This window comes from Pieris napi, chromosome 6, assembly GCF_905475465.1.
Source record: "Pieris napi chromosome 6, ilPieNapi1.2, whole genome shotgun sequence".
In the NCBI taxonomy this organism is placed as follows: domain Eukaryota; kingdom Metazoa; phylum Arthropoda; class Insecta; order Lepidoptera; family Pieridae; genus Pieris; species Pieris napi.
The window spans coordinates 12,337,970-12,358,834 of record NC_062239.1 but is presented as its reverse complement, the minus strand read 5'-3'; the positions used below and the strand labels follow the sequence as shown (position 1 = coordinate 12,358,834).

Genomic DNA, 20,865 nt, shown 5'->3' with positions numbered 1-20,865 from the left:
CACTGAGTTTTTTATTATTTTAATTTTAGTAATAAAATAATAACAAACTTAATGTAATACTAATTATAGTACTCGAATAAAGGCAATTTTTTAATCTTTTATAGATGCACGTACAAAGTCATGGAGATATTTTAGTGGTAAGGTGAAATATCAAATGGAAAAGTTATCGCTCAATTTCAGTCAACTATAGAAAAACAATAAAATGATCATAAAATATCAGAAGTTAACTGGAACTTAGTTATTCCAGTCATGAAGACCGCAATTGTATTTCTTATTTATTTTATAATTTGTGTTGTTTGTGATTTTGACGATTCCACTAAGAAACTGCCAAAAATAAATAGAGGTGTACGAATTTTTAATCCTAAAAAATTCTCTAAAATTAAATATTTACAACGAGGAGTCGAAAGACGCGATAATATCGAAACCAAGAAAACATATACAGTATTTTCGCCTATTTCCGTTGTGAAGGAGAATGTTCCTGACAGTCCATATTTTAATCCAGAAATCAACGTGGGCGTGAAACCAAGAGTAAAGAAAATCTTACACCAACACGACGCCCATTTTATTCATAAGCGATCCGCTGATGCAAGAAAGAGAGGCATTGCTCTTGACATAGCTAACAACACAGTAGCCAAGGGAGCAAACGAGCCAAATCCAGCTAAAACCAAAGACGTACATCCAAAGAGACAATCTAAAATCCATGCTAAATCTGGTCAAAGAACTCACAAACACCACAAGAGTCATCACAGATCGCAAAAAAGCAACAGGCATGTAGATAAACATTCAAAATCGGGTTTAAAACGCATCAATCATAAGAGAAACAAAAAAAACGCAAGAAGTAAAGTTAGACAAAATAAAAACGTGAGGCACGGCAAAGGTAATTAAACAATAAATGTGAAAATGATGTATTTTTAATTAACCAAAATATTATTTACAATGGATTTGGTATTTTTCTTTAAAACTTATACTTTATATCGATAAATTTACGTTGTTTTTGTAAAAGGATTAGACTAGCCTTGTACGTCACAGATAAATATCTTAAACGGTGCTCTGTGCGTTTATATTATTCGAAACGGTCCAGACAGCCAACTCTAATATGAAAAAATAAGTGTACACCCTTAATGTAGGGGTATATCAAAATTCTAAATATAAATAATATGATATGGCGTTTCAAATCTTGTCGATTAAAAAATTTATAAGGACAAAACTGAAAGTTCTCTCTTGAGACATAAAACCTTAGTGGAAACTTCTCGAAGTTTTTAGAAAAAGGAATACTTTTTGATTTCGTATTGATACCTAGACTAGTGAGCATTTCACTCTCCGATAAATAAAATCGCATTAACGATGTCTCAAAAATCATAAAATCAAAATGGCGGCTGTCCGAATTTGGCTGCCATTTTGTGCTTAAACAGAAACTCCACTCATTATTTAAATTAATTTAATGCAAGGTTAAAGACAAACCTTTATTAGAACCTTTATTGACGAAAAATTATAAAAATCTTACGTAAAAATTTAATATAATTGTTATTATGAGCTCATTTATGTCTAAAACCCAACAACAGTTACAAATATATAAACACTTATTAAACATTTCCTTATACTTATAGTCCGAAATCGTCGCTTAATTGCAAGTAGAGATGCCATGATAGAAGATTATCCTTATGTCGTTTCGATCCAGAAAGCAAGAGAACATTGGTGCTCAGGCGCATTGCTCAATCCACGACTTGTGATAACAACAGCAAATTGTATATGGAAGTGAGTTATGCAAAACTTATTGAAAATAATAATATTATAGCGTTTTAATATCCTTGTGCAATTTGGATTTTATACATTTATATCGTGGTTGATACACACAATACTGGTAATTTCTTGAATTGCAAAACTAAATTGTTTATTGATAGGGATTATTAAGAAGTTTTAACAGAACATATAATATAATTCCCATTGGCAATCTTTTTTATGAGAGCAATGTTGGCCTAGTTGCCTCAGCATGCAACACTTATCCCTGAGGTCGTAGGTTCGATCCCCGGCCGTGCACTAATGGACTTTCTATATGCGCATCTAACAACTCTAACGGTGAATGAAAACATAGTAAGGAAACCGGCTTGCCTTAGACTCAAAAAGTTGACGGTTGATCTGGAAAGAGAGACAGAAATCTGAGGCCTAGACCTAAAAGGGTTGTAGCGCCACTGTTTTATTTATTTTGATTCTTATACATGTAGTTTAAAAATATTAAACCGTGAGCAGACATCCCCTTTTTAAGTTAGTAACTAAAGATAAAGTTTTTCCTAGATCAAACCGTGTGAGCAGACTTAAGGTACGAGCTGGCTCCCGCTACATAGACCGAGGAGGTCAGGTGGCCAGGATTCAGGAAGTAGTGAAACATCCCTATTGGAGCATCAGGAAAAACCCAGACTACGACATCGGCTTATTGCTGCTAGACAGGAATATCAGGTAATCGATTAATTATAGAACTTTGAAAAGCTCTCAAGTTATTTTACCTTCCAGTTTGGGTATGGGCTTACTCGTTCTTTTCCTTCAAATACGAATTTATTGTGCGAATTTATTATGAGGGTAAAATTTTTACGAAACGTCAGGAAGATGTGCAGCGTTTTTGTAGATAATTTTTCTTAAATAAAGATGTGCTAGTATAATATTGTTGTACAATTATTCATACTTGAACACCGAGGGTGTTTTTAATACATATCAATATCTTCTATTATCTACTATCTATTATTACTTTATTATGTAACTAAATTACCTTTTTTTGGTTTTGTATTTTTATAAGGGCAAGCCTTTTTTTGCTAAGACCCAGTTGGCTATTTTAGAAAATGTGGACATAAGTTAGCAATTATGATAATAATTAATTTGTTATATTATTTGGTAATTGTTACCATATTTATGGTGGTATGTACATAACAACAACTAATTTTAGTCTTGGTTTTAAATTAGCCCTAGTATCATTCATTAATATAGAAAGACTGGCAGAATTAAATGATGGGATTTGGGCAGCTTAATTGCTCAATAATTAATTTACAAAGAAGTTTCACTTCTGCACGTGTACTTTGTACGCACGCACTTTTTTATAGGACCCCTACATAGTTACCTATCAGGCACGTGATCTGTGGCCGGAAAGCTAGGCAGCACGGGAGTGTCAAATCTGCCCTTTTCTAAAAAGGGTTTTATTTGCGTGAAAGGGTATATATAACGATTAACGTTGCCGGACCCGGGCCATAGCGGTTCCGGAAATATCCTCATGATATTTTGCTGTTTGTGTTACTAACTACCTATAGCTATTTGCCCAGTATTAGTAGGATTGTATTCATCAAAGATTTAATTTGAGTTTTTCTTTATAGAGTTAGTTGGAAGGTATGCTATGGAAGCAACAAGTATTTTAATGCATCTATCAGTCTGTTCCACTATTAAGGGGCCGTTCAAGTATTACGCAAGCGGATTTACTGTAATTTATTACCCCCCCCCCCCCCCCCCTCCTCTTGTCACCAAAAGTAAGCAAAGCTCTCAAAAATAATAGTACATAAACTTATTAATTTTTTGTAGGAATCCTCGAAAATGCATTTCGTTTTCAAGCATAGACAATGTGTGGGTAATATATGTAAAAAAGTAAATAATTACTGTTGACGCAATCACCAAAAAAGAAAATTAAAGAAATAGTGCGTACGTAATACTTGAACGACAAATATTTTTTTTGCTGTATATAATTCTGTTTGTCAATTAGGTTTTCAGATAAAACACACGCGGTGGATCTTCCAAATATTGCTATGTATCCGCCTTTTGAAGACGCTTGGGTGACGAGTTGGGGCGCAGAAAGAGTAAGGAACCTCTTTTTTATAACTCTACCTAACACAGCCCTATTATAATTTTTATCCAACTAAAGAAAAACCATTCCAAAAGACAACAAACGCCTCCCAACTTTAATATTACATTTTTTGAACCTGTCCCAAAGATCCCACATCAGTGCTACGGAAATTAGGAGAATTGCATTCAAATTGTATTCGAAAAAGTTGATAGAAGTATCGCAATTCCTAAGAAAGTTCCAGAGTTATTCTGTAATCTCATGGTCTAATTTCAAGCCCACTTCCTGCCTGACACACTGGTTTCCTTACAATGTTTTCTTTCACCATTCAAGCCAATGTTAAATGCGCACATAGAAAGAAAGTCCATTGGGATCGAACCTACGACCTCAGGGATGAGAGTCGCACGCTGAAGCCAATAGGCCAACACTGCTCTTTCGTTTGATACCTTTTGATATATATAAATCTTCAATATATAAGTTTACAACTTAGCATTTAAAATTGCATACAAAAGGAGAGAATCCTTTTCTCAACACTGCTGAGAGCTCGGAGCTAGCATTATGTACCTAACTAACGCTTAAATGGTCGATCGTCTGCTAAAGTTTATTATTTTGCGACGGCGAAAGCCAAAGTTGTTTGCGATACCAGATATAACCAGTCTGTTGAACGGATCCCCGCTAACAACAATGTTGCACCTACTGAATGCTGTTCGCAGAGTGAGTTCACAGTAGCGATATTGTGTATATTACGTGTTTAATATTATATTTTATTTTTCTCTACATTATCATAGCATAGTCTAATAATAAATTTCAGCGTGATGGAGTATTCGAGAACAAAGGCATGGCTCTCCAAGTGTACCACGCTCGTTTGATGGACAAAGACAAATGCAACAATGTAACACAGCGTTTCGGAGTGGCCGTATCGAATAATTTCATTTGCCTCTCGCAAATGGGCAGAAGGGCGCCCTGTACTGTTAGTATGGAGATAAATATTTGTTTTAATGCCTCTGATTTCTACATACAGTCCATAACAACATACCGGCTGACCAAAATCAAAGGTCCCGGCTGAATACTATTGTATTAGGTACTTAATAACAACGTCATCGGTTTTTACGACCAAATATAATATGAGTAGACCCTTCGATGTCGTTATATGTAATAGGTTTTGACTGAATACATAATAATGTATTCCATCTTTGGTTATATCTTTAGTATAATTGTTTTTTGTTATATATATGTTAACGTAAAATTGTAAACACCGTTAGATTATAATCTATCTCGCGAGATTATAAACTGTCGAAAGATTGTGAACCTCAGCGTACTGCTTACAATTTAACGTATTACCATTCGGTAGATTGTAATCTATCGAAGTGAAACCGTCAAATTGTGAAACGGATCGCAACTCGCGCGCTGATTGGTTGAACGGAATATGCCCCGTAATTCCGTATAATTTATGTTAGCTGCAGGATTACGAAATAAATAAAAAGTAGAAGATATACACACGACCTGCTTCAACAACGCAATAACAATTAAATAATAAAAAAATGTTTTAGCGTGACACCGGAGCTCCAGCAGTAAGCGATGGTATACTCTGGGGGCTGGCTTCTTGGGGTCTTCGAAAGTTGTAAGTGGAATAAAAACTCAATGTAACAACAGGTTATAATGTTTTACTAAAAATCATTATAACCTGGTTTGATTATTGGCGAATTTGTTTTTCGGATTGGTAGTCCATTGGTAGATAGTGTTTCGTATTATTTAGTAGGTAGGGGAAATTTTTAATAAAGATCCGGGTTTGAATTATAAAAAAATGTATTTAGGATTCTCAATTTAGGATATATGTATACATATATCAAACTCAAACTACCTTGATTCATATAGGTATATTCACTTATGAACGTCAACATAAAAGATGTTAATTTAATTCTAAAGTTACATTTACTACCAGTTTGCATGTCAAGGGCGTAGAGCGGACAAGAAGAACTGGCAAGAATCTCTCTGCCACTCTTTCTATCCCTAAGTTTTGAATCATACAAATTGTTTGAACTGGAACAAATCAATCCCAAGGATCATTTAAAATCGTCAAATTTATCAGCTTAATTGATTAATTTACGTTTAACGATAGTTTGAATTCATTCAGTGATAATTCTAATTTCGTTTGGGAGTTTGTTGTAAAAACGAATACAATTTTCATATAAGGACTGGTTTATCTTCTAGAGCCTGGTTGGTCGTACGCTTGGATTAGTTCTGTTTCGAGTATTATACTGGTGAAAGTCACCATTTGTTTTAAAATATCACAGAGCACTAAACACGTGAATTGTTGTTTCTTTATTCTTTGTTAATTTCAGATGCGGAACTGAACGGTATCCTGCGATGTTCTCCTACCTGGGATCAAGATCTAATTTGGACTTTATAACGAATGCCACACACTATCTTATGTCTGACAAACGACATTATGTGTTCATGGATAAATTTGTGTTAAATAAGGCCGATACAACAGAAGCACCTACGACTAACCATTTAGAATATTAAAAACAAACTATTTTTGACTTTTCTTGCTCCTACGACTTTTGTATAATACAACTATCAAATAATATATATAATGTATGTCATCCTATGAACTCCTTAGTTCCCTGGGGCTCGGTTTAATGTAATTAAAAAAAAAATCTAAAGGAATTGTCCTTTTTTCATCTTTCGATAATGTTTATCTACTGTTCACTTTGATTGTGTACCCGTAGTATTTTTCATATTTAATTCACTAGGACTATAAACAAACGTTGTATGGGCATACTTTTGTATGGTAAAGCGAAGCTCTGCTCAATTTTCCATACCATTTATTGCTATTTTAGAACTAGCTTTTGCAGTTCAAAACATTTTCTTATTAAATATTTATTATTATTTACGCGGGAAGCCTTTTATACCACAATATTCTTTAAATACTTACATTTAGTTTTAACACTAATATTAGGTTCCAATTAGTACCAATTCTACTTCAACGTCCAATTCTTTAAAGGCCGGCAACGCACTTGCGAGCCCTGTGATTTGTGATACAATGTATCACTTAACGTTAGGTTCCGTTTGCCCCATGTTACATTAAAAAAAGGTACTAAGATCTTACAATCAGAAGAAGTAGAAATATTAACCCACAAACCACCATATTATAAAACCAGCTACCATATTTATTTTCGAAGCGTAATGTTTCATGATTGCCAGTCTCATAGGCAAGTAGGTGATCAGCCTCCTGTGCCTGACACACGTCAAGAGTCGCACACTGCACTTTCATGTTCTCTGTGCTATAAAACAAATGTCTTGTGTCCCAATTGTCGTTGTTTTTTTCTAATTCGATAGGTTTTATATTTAAAATAAAATAAATAATAATTATACGAGCATATTTAATATTTTCTTTTCAAAATTGTAAAACTCACATTTTGAAACTGCAAAATTATAACTAAATCTCAGTAATATTAACAATGATTTTTATTACTCTCAAACTAATCGATAACTCATGTATACATCTCTAATATATAATGTCTAACAAATTCATTTTAACTTTTCACTGTCATTTTCGATTTTGCCAACAATACGTCTATAAACTTTTTTATAACTAATCGTTTTTACAATCAATTTACAATACTACATGTCTCTATGCACCGAACTTTTCGAAAATTATCGGAATTAACGTAAACTACTTAAGGTTAACACGAAAAAGCAAGTCCACATACACACAAAGGTCTATACACGATCGGAATTGTTTTCATTAAAAAAAAGGAGAGTGCACTGTCAAATGTCAATTTCAAATATGACAGCTCTGGAAAGCTACGTTTGAGTGACGTAGAATACGGTATGAATGGAATTTTAAGAAAAAAATTGGATTAATTTATCGAATTTCACTGACTGAATTAAAAACGATTCCCATGTATTAATGTAAAAACGTTCTGTCATCTGTCTCTTTTTATTACAGCGTAAACACAATGTGACAGAAAGAGACAAGAGTACTTTAGTTCAAGGGATCAATTTTTGTGAAGGTATTAAAAAAATATTCTCGTGTTCCAAGTCATCAATTTGCTAAGCACTGTCGAATATGTCAATTTCAAATTAAAATGATTTGACATCTCTGAAACGTTTGAATGAACTAGAATGATTGAGAAATTTAAGAAAAATTGGATTAAATGATCCATTTTACTAATAATTATAATAAAAAAGTTAATTCTATATATTTCTATAAAAATAACAAAAACTATTCCCCATTTTGCAAGAATAAAACCACACCGTTCTGTCATCTGTCTCCTTTCATCACCGCGTAAACAAAAAGCAGAAAGAGACAAACAGTACTTTAGCTATTCCGTTCGTGGATAGGCCATTAAGTCAACTCTTTGGCAATTTTAATATTCAAAAGTGGATTTACAATTTCTCAAACTGGCTGTAAGCGTCTTAGCTATTGTGAAAACTGGCAAAGTGTGAAACTATTATACGATTAATTGTAGGTCAGATTTCCATTGACATATAAAAAGAATTTTCCATTCATTTTCCAATCTTAATGGGCCGAATACCCATTTGCCCCTACGCAGGCCTCAGGTTGAGGCCTCTATGGAAAGTCTCTAGGCCAAGACGTCAGGTAAATTGAAATTATAGGCTAAGTCGTAACACCACGGGTGTGTCCATGAAACCGTACGTAATAGCCCTCGAAAGGGATTCCCCATTCCTTTCTAGTTTCCCAGGCATTTGACAGACTCTAACAGTGATATTTTAATGTACCTGCCATGTATTTATTATAAACTGTACTTCGACTCATCTATAAACATCCAGCAGAAACCAGAAAATACAGGTTTTCTGTGGTATATGTCAAAGGAAAATCTTTGACCATTTGAACCAGTAGCAACGTAATAAAGCGTTTGTAATTGAATTATTCTATTAAGTACATATTGTGTTAGAAATTAACAAAATCTATTATCCTATATTATTGTAAAGAACTGGCCAAAACATACGTCTTAAAACAATATAAACAGTTATAATATAGCTGTCTCAATCATTAGTATATATTTTTCTTCGCATGAGCGAGACAGCAATATAGTTCGATTCTTGAATATCCTTTGCCCTCATTGGCTGGTTTAAAATAACCGATGTCATATTGGATATCGAACGTTAGAGAAAAATAAATCAGTGGCGCTACAACCATTTTAGGTCTGGGCCTTAGATTTCTGTATCTGTTTCATGGTTGTCAATCTAATAGGCAAGTAGGTGATCAGCCTTCTGTGCCTGACACACGGCGTCGAATTTATGGGTCGAAGGCAACATTTCCTCACGATGTTTTCGTTCACCGTTCGAGCGAATGTTAAATGCGCACATAGAAAGAAAGTCCATTGGTGCACAGCCGGGGATCGAACCTACGACTTCAGGGATGAGAATCTCACGCTGAAGCCACTAACTAGGCCAACACTGCTCTCAGATTTTTTTTTTGAGAGCAGTTTTTCTTTTCAACTTTTGAATACTCCTGAGCTCATATTCCTGAGCTGTTAACCAGTTAGTGTCAAGATCACACTTTCAAGAATATGAGTCTTAAATTGTCGCTCCAACGTTCAAAATCCAATATTAATACAAATAACACAAACTAACAAAAATTAGGCCAAAGACAAAAAATACTTAAAATGGAACTTATTTTGTACACCATAAGCCGTAAGTTAATCTTATCTAGTACCTGGCCACGTCTATGGTAACAAGTATACACAAATATAGTACTGAGCAAATAATTATGCAAGGCAACACTTAACGCACAAAACATGGAGATTTTCCACTTGTTTTAACTTTTCGATAAAACCTTTAACTTCATCAAAGGACGAAGGCCCGGAATCTAAAACGTCACACGATAAAATCTTGTTTTAGCAGCTGTCAAACCTTTTTGAAGTTTGACGCGTTTGACAATTGTAACAGACTTGTGCTTTACGGGTCTAAACATTTTTTTGTTTCAATTAATAGCTATAGGTTTTTTTAGGATCGCATACCACATTAAAATGACTATAGATGTTTATAGTCTGTAAGAAGCTAGAATAAAGGAAATTTATTATCTGTGGACAAATCAACAGAAATGTATAAGTGTTGCCGCGCCAAAGACATTTTGGATGGAGCAATCTTGACAGTAAATGAAAAACTTATAAGAATATATTAATCGAATATAAATACAACTAGAGAACTATAAATATAATACAAAACAACAAATAAATTCGTGCTCCTTACACCTAGAATGCCATAAATTGTAAACTCTGCTATACTCTATGCCATGTATCGAAAGGTTTGAGTGGAGGTAATCAGCCAATTTGTCCTAAACTAACGCACCAGGCAAGAAATCCAAATTTCCTTACGCTAAAAACTCCCTGATTTTTTCTTAATTCTAAATATACACAAAATAATTTTGTACTCTTCGAAACGAGTTTTAAATGGCAACACTTTATGGCAACTTCTTCGCCAGATGGACTAGGGCATAGACAAAAATACTCTGCAATGAGTGACTATAGAAATGGTCACGTGACGCCACTAAACGTTTTATAGCGTAAAGTAATTTTTGTCTAAGCTCCTTGTAACTCGTAATCCTAATAGTCAAATTGATAAACTTTCAGATAGTAGCAAGGTTGGTAGCATTGAAATATTTAAAAGCGTAGCAATCCTTATTACAATTAATTGTGACCTTCAGGTCACGCGTAGGACGAGATATTTTATGAGGTACTTCACCGAAAACATTTATACAATACTTTAATGAGTCAAATGTCAAACTAAATTGTCAAGTTCCATAAAATGAGGTTCTGTGCCAAGGAGGCTATATGACGTTTGCGTTTAACACTATTAAACAAATCCCGTTTAATCTTTCCAAGTGTTCCAAAATCGAATTTTAAAATTCAAATTGTATTCGAAATATCTTTGTTTTGAATTTTTTGTCTTTATAACTCGAGAATATAAAACTGGCACCTGTCAGCTGTCGAATTGACAAGTTCAAAAGTACCCGAATTTGAATCCGAGGTAATTCGACATTCCCTAGGGCTGGTTCAAAAGTAGAGTTTCCAGCTCGTCAGCAGATCGGAGCAGGAATGCTGCGGACTCACGATATCCGGTGATCAATTGCCGAACGGCGCCTACTTCGGAACCAGAGAGTTTGTGAGACAATAGAGATTTTTGTGAGCTGGTTCCTGTTATGGATGGCGTGGATGAGGAATGGAGAGTTGTAGTCGATGTCTTGAGTGACAGATCTGTTGGAGCTGCAAATAAAGAGAGATTTTTTGATAATTATGGCCGAACTATAATCAATAAAAATAAATAACATTACTTTTTCCTATAAAATTGTTTTTAACATGCACTATGTACCACGGAATAATTGTTCTCTAGTTAACTACAGTGTAGATAGAGACTAGAGGACTAGCGTTAGATCAGTTGTAACCATATTTCTGTCATAAATAAAGTTGTATTATTATTTTTTTAAAGACAATTCACACCAATTGACCTAGTCCAATGCTAAGCTTGTGAAGCTTGTGTTATGGCAACGGATATACATACATATTATACATAGATAGACTTATAAATACATATTTAAACACCCAAGACCTAAGCACAACACCAAATGCTCATCACATCGATGTTCGTCTAAACCGGGGATCGAACCCGGGACCCATGGATTCGCAGTCAGGGGTACTAACCACTAGACCAATGAGTCGTCAAATTATTATTTATATTAGGACGTCCTGGCTTCTATTCTTAGAGAAACAAGACACTAGGGCATTTTATAGAAGACGCCTCCTCCCGCTACACACGGCTGGATTTTTTAAACGTTATATTTTTATTAAATATTCCAGAAATGAATATAGTTTACGTAACAAACATAAAAAATACAAATCCTTCCTCATTACAATATTTCATTAAAAGTTAAAAATAGGTTTCAGTTGGGTTTTATTTACCGAGAGAATACGATTTAATTTAGTATTTCACAATATTATTTTCTCAACTTATAAACTGTAATAACCTAACGTAATCAAAGTGGCAATATTAAGCTTACCAGCTATATTGGGAAATGTGTGCGTGTGCGCAGCCATTGCGGATAACAGCGCGCTCTGATACGCAGCCATTGCCGCGTTAACTCCGACACCTGAAAAATAATTATACAATTATTGCTCTATGATAGAGAAATTTAAGACTTAATGAGTCAGTGTGAAATTGGTTCTACCGTCGCCATTTTGAAGTGTCGTCCAAAACCTATCATATCAGGTGTTCCTAAGCTTGTGTCACATTTATTTAAGCCTAGAACTGTATTTTCTAGATACTAGTATACATAGTTTTATTAAGATATTTCAATAAATTATTAAGTTCGCCTGCATGCCTTCAAATTATTCCCCTTATAATGTTTTATAAAAATTAACTGGCAATACTAATATCCACGACAGCGACGGTCTTACCGGCCAAGAAAAGTATGTGACACTGTAATAATATTAAAAACACCTTACCAGTTGGTGGCAAAGCTGTAAGAGTTGACAGTAATGCTGTATTTGACAGCGCCGAAGATTGGCTTGTCGATGAGCTGAAATTGACATAAACAAAATTTATGGTCTATAGTCTATACACATACATATGCCAACCTTTTTACAAAAAATCTGGCTGACTGGCACTGTTGCAAACATTTTGCTTAATAGAATTATCAGTGGCAAACCTTATTAGGTCTTGCCCTCAGATTTCTGAATATTAATATTGATATTTCATACATTTTCGAATCGGTCCTATGTTTTCCAAAGGTGTTTATTATTTAGACGGCCTATAAACATTACAATGCTAGTGATCAGATCCTTAATTTATTATTGGACCAGGTAAAAAGTATATTATTTACAAATTTAAACAACAATGAACTTTATATACTATATATAGAACTCACTTTTGTCTGCCAAATGACGGTGGGTTGCCAAAAGTGGATGGGAAAGATGGTCTAAACAGCGGCGCTGGCGAAGAAGCTGGACTGGAATTTAAATAACTATTAAGCCTTTTCAGATGCTACAGCAACATTTATTCATATAATGTCTCTCTTTTGTTTCCTTCTAAACGAGATGATAATATATGAACGAAAATAACCTGATGTACGGAATCACACACCACATTCTATTTAAACTATTGTACTATTGAGCTCATGAATAACGCATATAGCCGGTGGATAGGCATAGATAGTGGCATAATGCGCGAAGACTACGCTAGCGTAGGTCATACACAGTCCACGATCAGATATAATATAGACATGATTAAAACTTGAATCCAAAATAGGTACTACATGTTTATAGGACGTCGTTATGTAATCGCGGTTCGTAAATGCACAACGCCATCTATTGTTTAATACATAAATAAAATCATGAATTCAGATAGTATATGTTACATTTTCAGAATCTTCATGTTCACAAGTGTACATATATGAACCTTTCTATATGAATAAATATTTGTATTTATTTAAAAAAAGAAAAGGTTTAAGAAATATTTTTATATCTGTTATATAAATGTTATTTTGTTGTTAATTCGTTTCATAAGCGGAGCGCAAATTAAAATTTAATTAAGTCTGAGTAGATTGTGAGGGCCAAATCATGGCGCATGAAGATCACTATGGGACAAACTTATATTGGACATTAAAAAATAATTATTTGTCGTATGCTTTTGAGGAAAAATATAAGACGAAAAACAAAAGTGATAGATGCCTTACATTATGCCCTAAAACAGAAGTGGCAATGGGCGGGGTATATAGCAAGATACACAGATTAAAAGTGGACTTTAAAGCTGTATGGAAAGGACCAAGGGAGAAGGGAGAAGAGGGCGCCCCAAAAAGGTGGATAGAAGAAATAGAAGCGGGAGCAGGAAACGAATGGAGAAAGAGAGCCATAGACAGAGTCAGTTGGAAAAAGCTGGAGGAGGCCTTTACCCGTGAAGGGGTTCCGATCGACGGTACTGAAGGAAGCTAGGATATAGCATAACAAACAAAAGAAAAAAAATGTATAAAATTCAAAATATTTTAATTTATTTTTGTCATGATTAGAAATAAAACGGGCTTTATTATTATTATGCTTTTGAGGTAGAATACCTAGAGTGAACTGTGTTTTAGGTCTAGAGTTAGTACATTTTTTTCAGGACTCCCATAAAGCGCAGTCTACGTAGCTTAGGTACTTACCTAGCAGTCTTACTGCCAGTGTTGCCATTCGCATTGTCAAGCTTCAAGCTGTTGTTGTTCAGCAGTGGTTCCATGGTGGGACTGTTTGAGGGCCTGGTGGTGTCCGCTGCAGCCTTGCTGTGTCCTGGGGCTGTGGTAGTGGTGGTGGATGCTGGGCTGCTGATTGCACCGCTGTACAGGTTCAGGAATGATGATGTCGCCGTCGTGTCTATGGCCTGGATTTATGGTAAATGTTAGTTCTGAGAATGGGGAAGACATATTTGTGTTAGCTATTTTATACATATACAAAAAAAAATCAAATAGGTAACACAATATACACTTAACAACGTAAAAAAAATATATATTAAATGCTTCTAATTTACATTTACTGCCAGTTATCAAGGGAGTAGAACGGAAGAGAAGAACTGGCAATAAACTCTCCGTCACTCTTTTTAATCGCCAAGTTTTTTTTTACACAACATTTGTAAGGAGCTGCAACCATTACACCATGTTCCACATGACTTCTTAAGTAATTAATAATAATAAAAAAATAAAAACAAAGATGTGTCCTCTATTAGCAGGAGGCATGGCGAAATAGGAGCACGCACTTAAATTCTCGTGGGAACGTATACATTTAAAATAGGTACAATATTTGATGATTTAGTCCCATTGGGAGAAGATATATTATGACCGTGAAATAAAGTGGTAAAAACAATAAACCAGGTCTCGGTCTGAGCTTAAATCCGTTTCTTTTATCATATTTATTTCAAAGACTATCAGCCTTCTGGCACATGTCGTATGGATTTTAGATATGCCGATTTGCTCACAATGTTCTCCTTCACCGAACGAGCAAGTGTACAACGCACATAGACTGAAAGTCCATTGGTGTATGAGCAGAGTCGCATGCTGAAGCCACTAGGCCAACACTGCTTAATTAAGACGAACTTAAACTGTGTAAAATAAAACAAGAAATAATATAATTAAATTTTTGGCAATGCAATGTTCCCAAAATTGTAGCTAAATAATACATCATTACTTACCCTGCTAGCTTTTACTATTTTTTTTCTACTGAGTATTATTATTATTTATTACATTATTTTTCTGTTGTGCTGATGACCAGCGCTGTGGAACAGTCTGCTTCACAGCATTATGCTGAGCCAGGGCCAGTTACAACCACAACACACACGCATTACACAAAAACGATTAAAACGATTTTTGTTATTTTAATGTTTTAATTATTATTATTTTGTGTGTCTGTGTGTGTTTTTTAGTAGTAAATGTTATGTCTATGTCTAATACAAAGTTACATAAGGGGTAGCATTTGTCATCAAAAATCGCCACTAGCTTATTATACATTTTTTTTTCTATCTTACTTTTGGCCCTTTTTTATTAAATATACCATGTTATTAATTCACTTTCTAATTTTGCCGATTCTGCATTTCTTACGGTGAAGAGCAAATATAAACCAGGGTTTGCCTGCAACAATCTTGCAGTCTTATATTTTAAGTTACTGTCTCTATTTGAAGTTATACTTCTTTTGGCGCGTTAGGGAAAAACGATGAGAGTAAATTTTCACGATGCGCGCACACACCGTCACAAAAAATCGACACCCTGAAGTTAGCATAGTCAATATTTTAAAATAAAAAATGTCCATTTCTCTAATTATGTAGAAATATTTTTTTGTGATATTTAAATAAACTTTATTTAACTAGATAATGTTTTATAATAAATCTTTCAATGCATTAAATACCATTTTTCTATTGTTAGTGCAGTTTTTTCTACAAACGAAAAGGCGAAATAAATTTTTTTAAAACATTTTTATCTTACGCCAAAGCAGTATAACTTCAAACGCGTGTACATAAGTACACACACGTTTATTAAATGTGTTTGTGTGGGTTAACTCACCATAGGAGTAGGCACGGTCGGCATGGGCTGGCTGACTGGATCCAGGCCAAGCCGCATCCGCTTCGCGTTGAGGCTCTCGTTCTCACACGCCTGCGCCAAGATATGTTCAGCTTGTACAGACGTTAAGTGCGCGGGAGTCGGACGCACCTGAGTAACACAGCTAGTCAATAGCTAGCAACCCTGATACTTTGGGATTCACCCACTGTGCTATAGGTATCTTGTTTTTATTGCTGTACTTTGATTCCCGCTGTTTTAGTAGACTTAGACAAGCCGGTTTCCTTGCGAGGTTTTTCTTCACCGTTCGAGGGAATGTTAAGTGCGCAGGCAGAAGGTTCATTGGTGCACAGCCGGGGATCGTACCTACGACCTCAGGGATGAGAGTCACGTTTAAGCCACTAGGCCAACATGCTCATTCTGTTTTAGTAGAGCGCGTACGTTTAGTTAAAAAAGTAAATTCGTCTACGAAAATACTACAATTTTGTTTCGGTGAGATTGGATATATAATATGTTTTATAATCTCAGCAGTATTGACGTAAAAGGTTTTATTAATAGTATATGTTAGTAGTATATGTTTCCATAACTGAGCCTTTGTTAAGGCAATTTCTGCCGCGCACCACCACTATGTGGAACCAGCTGTCCAGAAGAAAAGAACGTAAGTACCAATTATTAAAAGGAAACGCACTCGCGGGCCCTCTGGTATTGAGAGTGTCCATGGGCGGTAGTATCACTTAACATCAGTTCTATAAAAAAAATATTGATCTTCTAGTTTCATCATCTCTCTCTCACTCTTCTCTATCATACTCGAAACACAACTAACACGATCGTACTACGACTATAAGTACTAGGAGATTATGATTCATGCAGAGCTCGGACCCTCACCGCTGTGTCCCAGGCGTTGCCTGATGGAGTGTTCCCGCCATTGCCTGTAGCCGGTCCATCTCCTCGAACCTTCTTGTTACGCCTGCAGCTCTTCAAGTAAGTTCTGATTCTCTTGCGGGCGCGCTCAGCGAATTCCGGGAACTGCCTGGTACACGAATCTATGATGGCCTGTATCTTCTCTTTAGGCTGCTTTGAAATAGGAACTATCCTATCGAGGTTTTCGTCGACGAAAAGGCGAACGAACATCTGAAATTTGTATGGCATTAATTAGCTTGATTTAAATATCTATTTAAATTACTGTATGTAGAACTCGAAATGAGAGAAGGAGGTAGGTTCGATCTCCGGCTGTGCACCAATGGACTTTCTTTCTATGACTTTAGATCGAATGGTGAAGGAAAATGAGAAGAAATGTCATAAGATCCAAAAAGTCGACGGCGTGTGTCAAGCACAGGAGGCTGATCACCTACTTACCTATTTTATTGGCAAATCATCATGAAACAGATACAGAAATCTGAGGCCCAGACCTAAAAAGGTTGTAGCGCCACTGATTCATTTAGAACTCAAAATAGAACGCGTCTCAAACCTAACTCTAGTTTCAGTTAACAGTCACACGTTTTGAATTGTCATAGTCGATCGAAAATTGTGACCCCAAGGTTCCTATTAAAGTTATGGTATTAGTTTATTAAATAGTCTGTGGTTCAGAAAAGATGGATTCATTTAAATGTATACACACATATAAATATGTAACATACATTAAACGCCTTTAACCGCTCAGGATCATGATGTTGGGGATCGACACGATCATCGCTGTCATCATCAGAGGCTCCTCCATCATCATCGTCCTTGGTTCTGTCGGATGATGAAGTCTCGTCGTGCGTTGATACTGGCTCCACTGGTGTTGAACCAATGTGGATTGGACTCTGAAAAATTCCGTTGAATATGATGAGATGTGTATAAAAATGGATGTTCTTCTAGAAGACACTAAAGATGATTAAATACAATATATTTATTTTCATTCAGTACAAAATCATTGCCCAGAATGTTACCAGTTAAATTCTTAGGAAGCTTAGAATTTCTGTACTTCACAAACTATGTATTTGTATAAAACAGAGTATAACTTATACATGTAAACGTAAAATTATAAACACCGTTAGATTGTAATCTATCTCGCGAGATTGTGAACTATCGAAAGAATGTGAACCTCAACGCACTGCTTACAATTTAACGTATTATTATTCGGTAGATTGTAATCTATCGAAGTGAAACCGTCAAATTGTGAAACGGATCGAACCTCGCGCGCTGATTGGTTGAACGGAATATGCCACGCGCTACCATATTTTGTTTGCTAATTCGTTAAAAAATCCTTAATTAAATCCAAGTAAAAATAGTATGAAACGCTGATCAACCTTAAAACTCACCGAGTGTCCGGTTGTGAGAGGCGTGGACGGCTTAGGCGGTTTGGTCCCAAGCCCCAACGCGCTGTGGTAGGAAGCCCACAGGTCAGCCATACTACTGTCCGTACCAGTTTCTGGTAAGTCTCCGTTCCTGCCTGGAATGTGATTGAATAAGTAATGGCGTAATATTCGTAAAAACTAGTACATTGTGGAGGAAATTGCCCCAAGCTAAAGGAAGAATCTTCTTGCTGACTTGCCAGTACTAGCGTCCGAAAAGGCTGATTACCAACCATAGCCCGTTTCAGAGTAGGCGATATCCATTATTGTAACAGCAGAGTTTGGTTATTACTTTTTTACAATTAAATAATAAGATTTACAATAAAACTGTCTTGATAGTTGCGTATAGAAATATCCTTATTCGTACACAGAAACATACATATTGTAATAAGTCAAATGAAGAAGTTGAAGTAAGAAGTAGACATGGGGAGAAATTGGCTGTGCCAAAAATCAATCTAGAACTGTTTCGGAAAAAAACCTTTTGCATGGCAATTAAAGTTTACAATAAATTACCAAAAGAATAAAAGATCTTCCGTCTAGAGTCTTTTAAAAGCGACTTAGTGTATTACTTTTAGAAAAAATGTACTATTCAATAAATGATTATTTGCGTGAAACACCGTAATTGATATAAAATTAATGATGTAATGTACATAGTATAATAGACTAGATAATATAAGAATTGACTCTGACTAATAATGTAAAATTCCTAAAGACAAATTTGCGCGCCATCGTGTGTGGCAGAATATGCGAACGCTTTACGATTATACGAGTATCACCTTAACATTTTGTACCATATTCTTGCAATAAATAAATTATTATTATTATTATAAAAACGATCTTTTTCAGCCAATCAAGGCATGCAGGCAATTTTAAAGACATTAAATTTTTTATAAAGTATTTTATAAGTGAGATGCAGTGGTATATTGTAAACAGTGCAGACATAATATGTTATATGAACTGGGTACATTATTTTCATAATAACCCCTAATAATTAATATTCCTTTAGCTAATAAACCAACTCTATCAGTAATACTCGTGTCTACCCTACTATATGTCTACTCTTTACTATATATTCTCACGATAAACGTCTTTTTAAATATCACATAATCAATAAACCGTACGTTGCAAATTTCAAAAATTAAACATTGTGAACTAACAAGATGGCGGGTGTTTGTGATCAGCTGAATAATTATATTTTATTAATCAATTACAGTAATTAATTATTGTCATAATTATTTGATAATAAGAACTTTGCTTATTTTCAAATGCACGTAATTTGTTTAGAGGTGTGAAAAAAAATTGTATTATTTCTTTTGTAGGCAATTTATAAATATTACTAATTCTAGTTTTTCATCTGTGTGTATATATAATTCGGATATTTCGAATTATCCAAAGAAACCAGTGGCTGCTGGTTTTTAGGTCTGGGCTTCAAATTTCTGTATCAGTTTCGTAATCATTTATTTTATATACAATTCACTTGTATATAAAACAACTTTTTTTTACTTTATTTTAGTTATAAGTAGGGTTATATGTTATTTTGAGTATTTTTTTGTTAAACAATTATGCACTTCTTGTACTTAACCCTCTATAGGTTTATTTTTTATTTTTTATTTTTATTGTTCCATATTAGGGATGCCTGGAGAAATCGCTTGTTAGCGATAAGGCCGCCCGTTGCCTAATAACTTATGCAATCTTCTTTTTTATATGTATGTTTTTGAAGTTATACTTCTTTAGGCGCGTTATGAAAAATTGATGACAGTGAAATTTTACGATGCGCGCGCACCGTGACACAAAATTAACAGAATGAAGTTGCCCACTAAATCGCTCATTAAGTTGAGGAAAAAATGCTACCAACAAAACAGAAATGGAACCTCTGATAGTGGCGCATGTTGGCATGCACGCCGCCTCTGTTCACTGTGTATTTATATTTTTGTATAAGGTAACGAAGTGTAAATAAATTAAAAATGTAATTATTAATGCTCACATAGACAGAAAGTCCATTGGTGAACCAGGGATCGAACCTACGACCTCAGGAGCTACACGGAATACACACTTTAACAGATTTAAGATGTTTTTAGTATACCATTATTGTTGTTATATAAACGCAACCTTCGGGCTTTGAAACGGCTACTAAAACAATTATTATTTCACTGGAATAATCAAGACCAGTCTTAATTATAAAAAGATTAAAAATGAATGGATATAATGTCTCATTAAACCACCACTATTAAAACCAGTTTGATCTTCCTAAATTAATCAGGTTGAAAAAAAACCCGAGCCACAGAACTCGCCTAGAAAACCAGTTGAAATGTCTTGCTTATGGCAAAACTTTTGCAGTAACGTTTTTGAATTCTCTCTATTAAATAATTTTGGTACCAAATAGAACGAATCTTGGAATATAAGGATAGCCTTGAACTTCTAGTATGTGGAGTATAAGGCGTGCTGAACTATCTCCAAGTCCTTATATAATAAAACTTAAACGATATTTAGACTTATACATAACAACATTTAATCATCGAAACACACACAGAAACACACAAAAAATTATGGAAAGAAAACGAAAAGGAATAAGGTCCATTTTAAGTGTGTAATGTGTGTGTGTGTTGTGTAACTGGGTCAGCATTATGCTGTGGAGCAGACGTCTTCCAAAGCGCTGGTCATTCTGCCAGAGA

General features: G+C 34.9%; 2 protein-coding genes across 5 annotated transcripts in view; one reads left to right on the top strand and one right to left on the bottom strand.

Annotated features, from left to right (window-relative positions):
- Positions 1-123: 123 nt before the first annotated feature.
- Positions 124-6,368, top strand: LOC125050500 (serine protease 55-like). Its single transcript, XM_047650391.1, has 7 exons — positions 124-877; positions 1,608-1,755; positions 2,293-2,454; positions 3,737-3,830; positions 4,626-4,784; positions 5,365-5,435; positions 6,157-6,368. Exons 1-7 carry the CDS (start codon positions 250-252, stop codon positions 6,338-6,340), a joined length of 1,446 nt encoding a protein of 481 aa, XP_047506347.1. The 5' UTR covers positions 124-249; the 3' UTR covers positions 6,341-6,368.
- A 3,229-nt stretch (positions 6,369-9,597) lies between these two features.
- The window catches only part of LOC125050054 (nucleolar protein 4), a 106,495-nt gene continuing 95,227 nt past the window's right edge, over positions 9,598-20,865 (bottom strand). For 2 of the 4 annotated variants that reach the window (XM_047649618.1, XM_047649621.1), the window contains 9 exons: positions 18,161-18,291; positions 17,495-17,662; positions 16,743-16,988; positions 15,864-16,010; positions 13,980-14,194; positions 12,711-12,806; positions 12,289-12,362; positions 11,844-11,933; positions 9,598-11,052 (listed from right to left, as the gene is read on the bottom strand). In XM_047649618.1, coding sequence (XP_047505574.1) covers positions 10,832-11,052; positions 11,844-11,933; positions 12,289-12,362; positions 12,711-12,806; positions 13,980-14,194; positions 15,864-16,010; positions 16,743-16,988; positions 17,495-17,662; positions 18,161-18,291 — 1,388 coding nt within the window. In that variant the 3' untranslated portion in view covers positions 9,598-10,831. The remainder of the gene's footprint in view (positions 11,053-11,843; positions 11,934-12,288; positions 12,363-12,710; positions 12,807-13,979; positions 14,195-15,863; positions 16,011-16,742; positions 16,989-17,494; positions 17,663-18,160; positions 18,292-20,865) is intronic. The other 2 variants (XM_047649619.1, XM_047649620.1) reach the window with 2 other exon arrangements.

Bases quoted from the DNA above. Each gene is read 5' to 3' on its own strand.
- LOC125050500 (XM_047650391.1), top strand. From the start codon at position 250: ATGAAGACCGCAATTGTATTTCTTATTTATTTTATAATTTGTGTTGTT. The intron at 1,756-2,292 runs GTGAGTTATGCA...AGTTTTTCCTAG, and splicing joins ACAGCAAATTGTATATGGAA to ATCAAACCGTGTGAGCAGAC. The intron at 5,436-6,156 runs GTAAGTGGAATA...TGTTAATTTCAG, and splicing joins TCTTGGGGTCTTCGAAAGTT to ATGCGGAACTGAACGGTATC.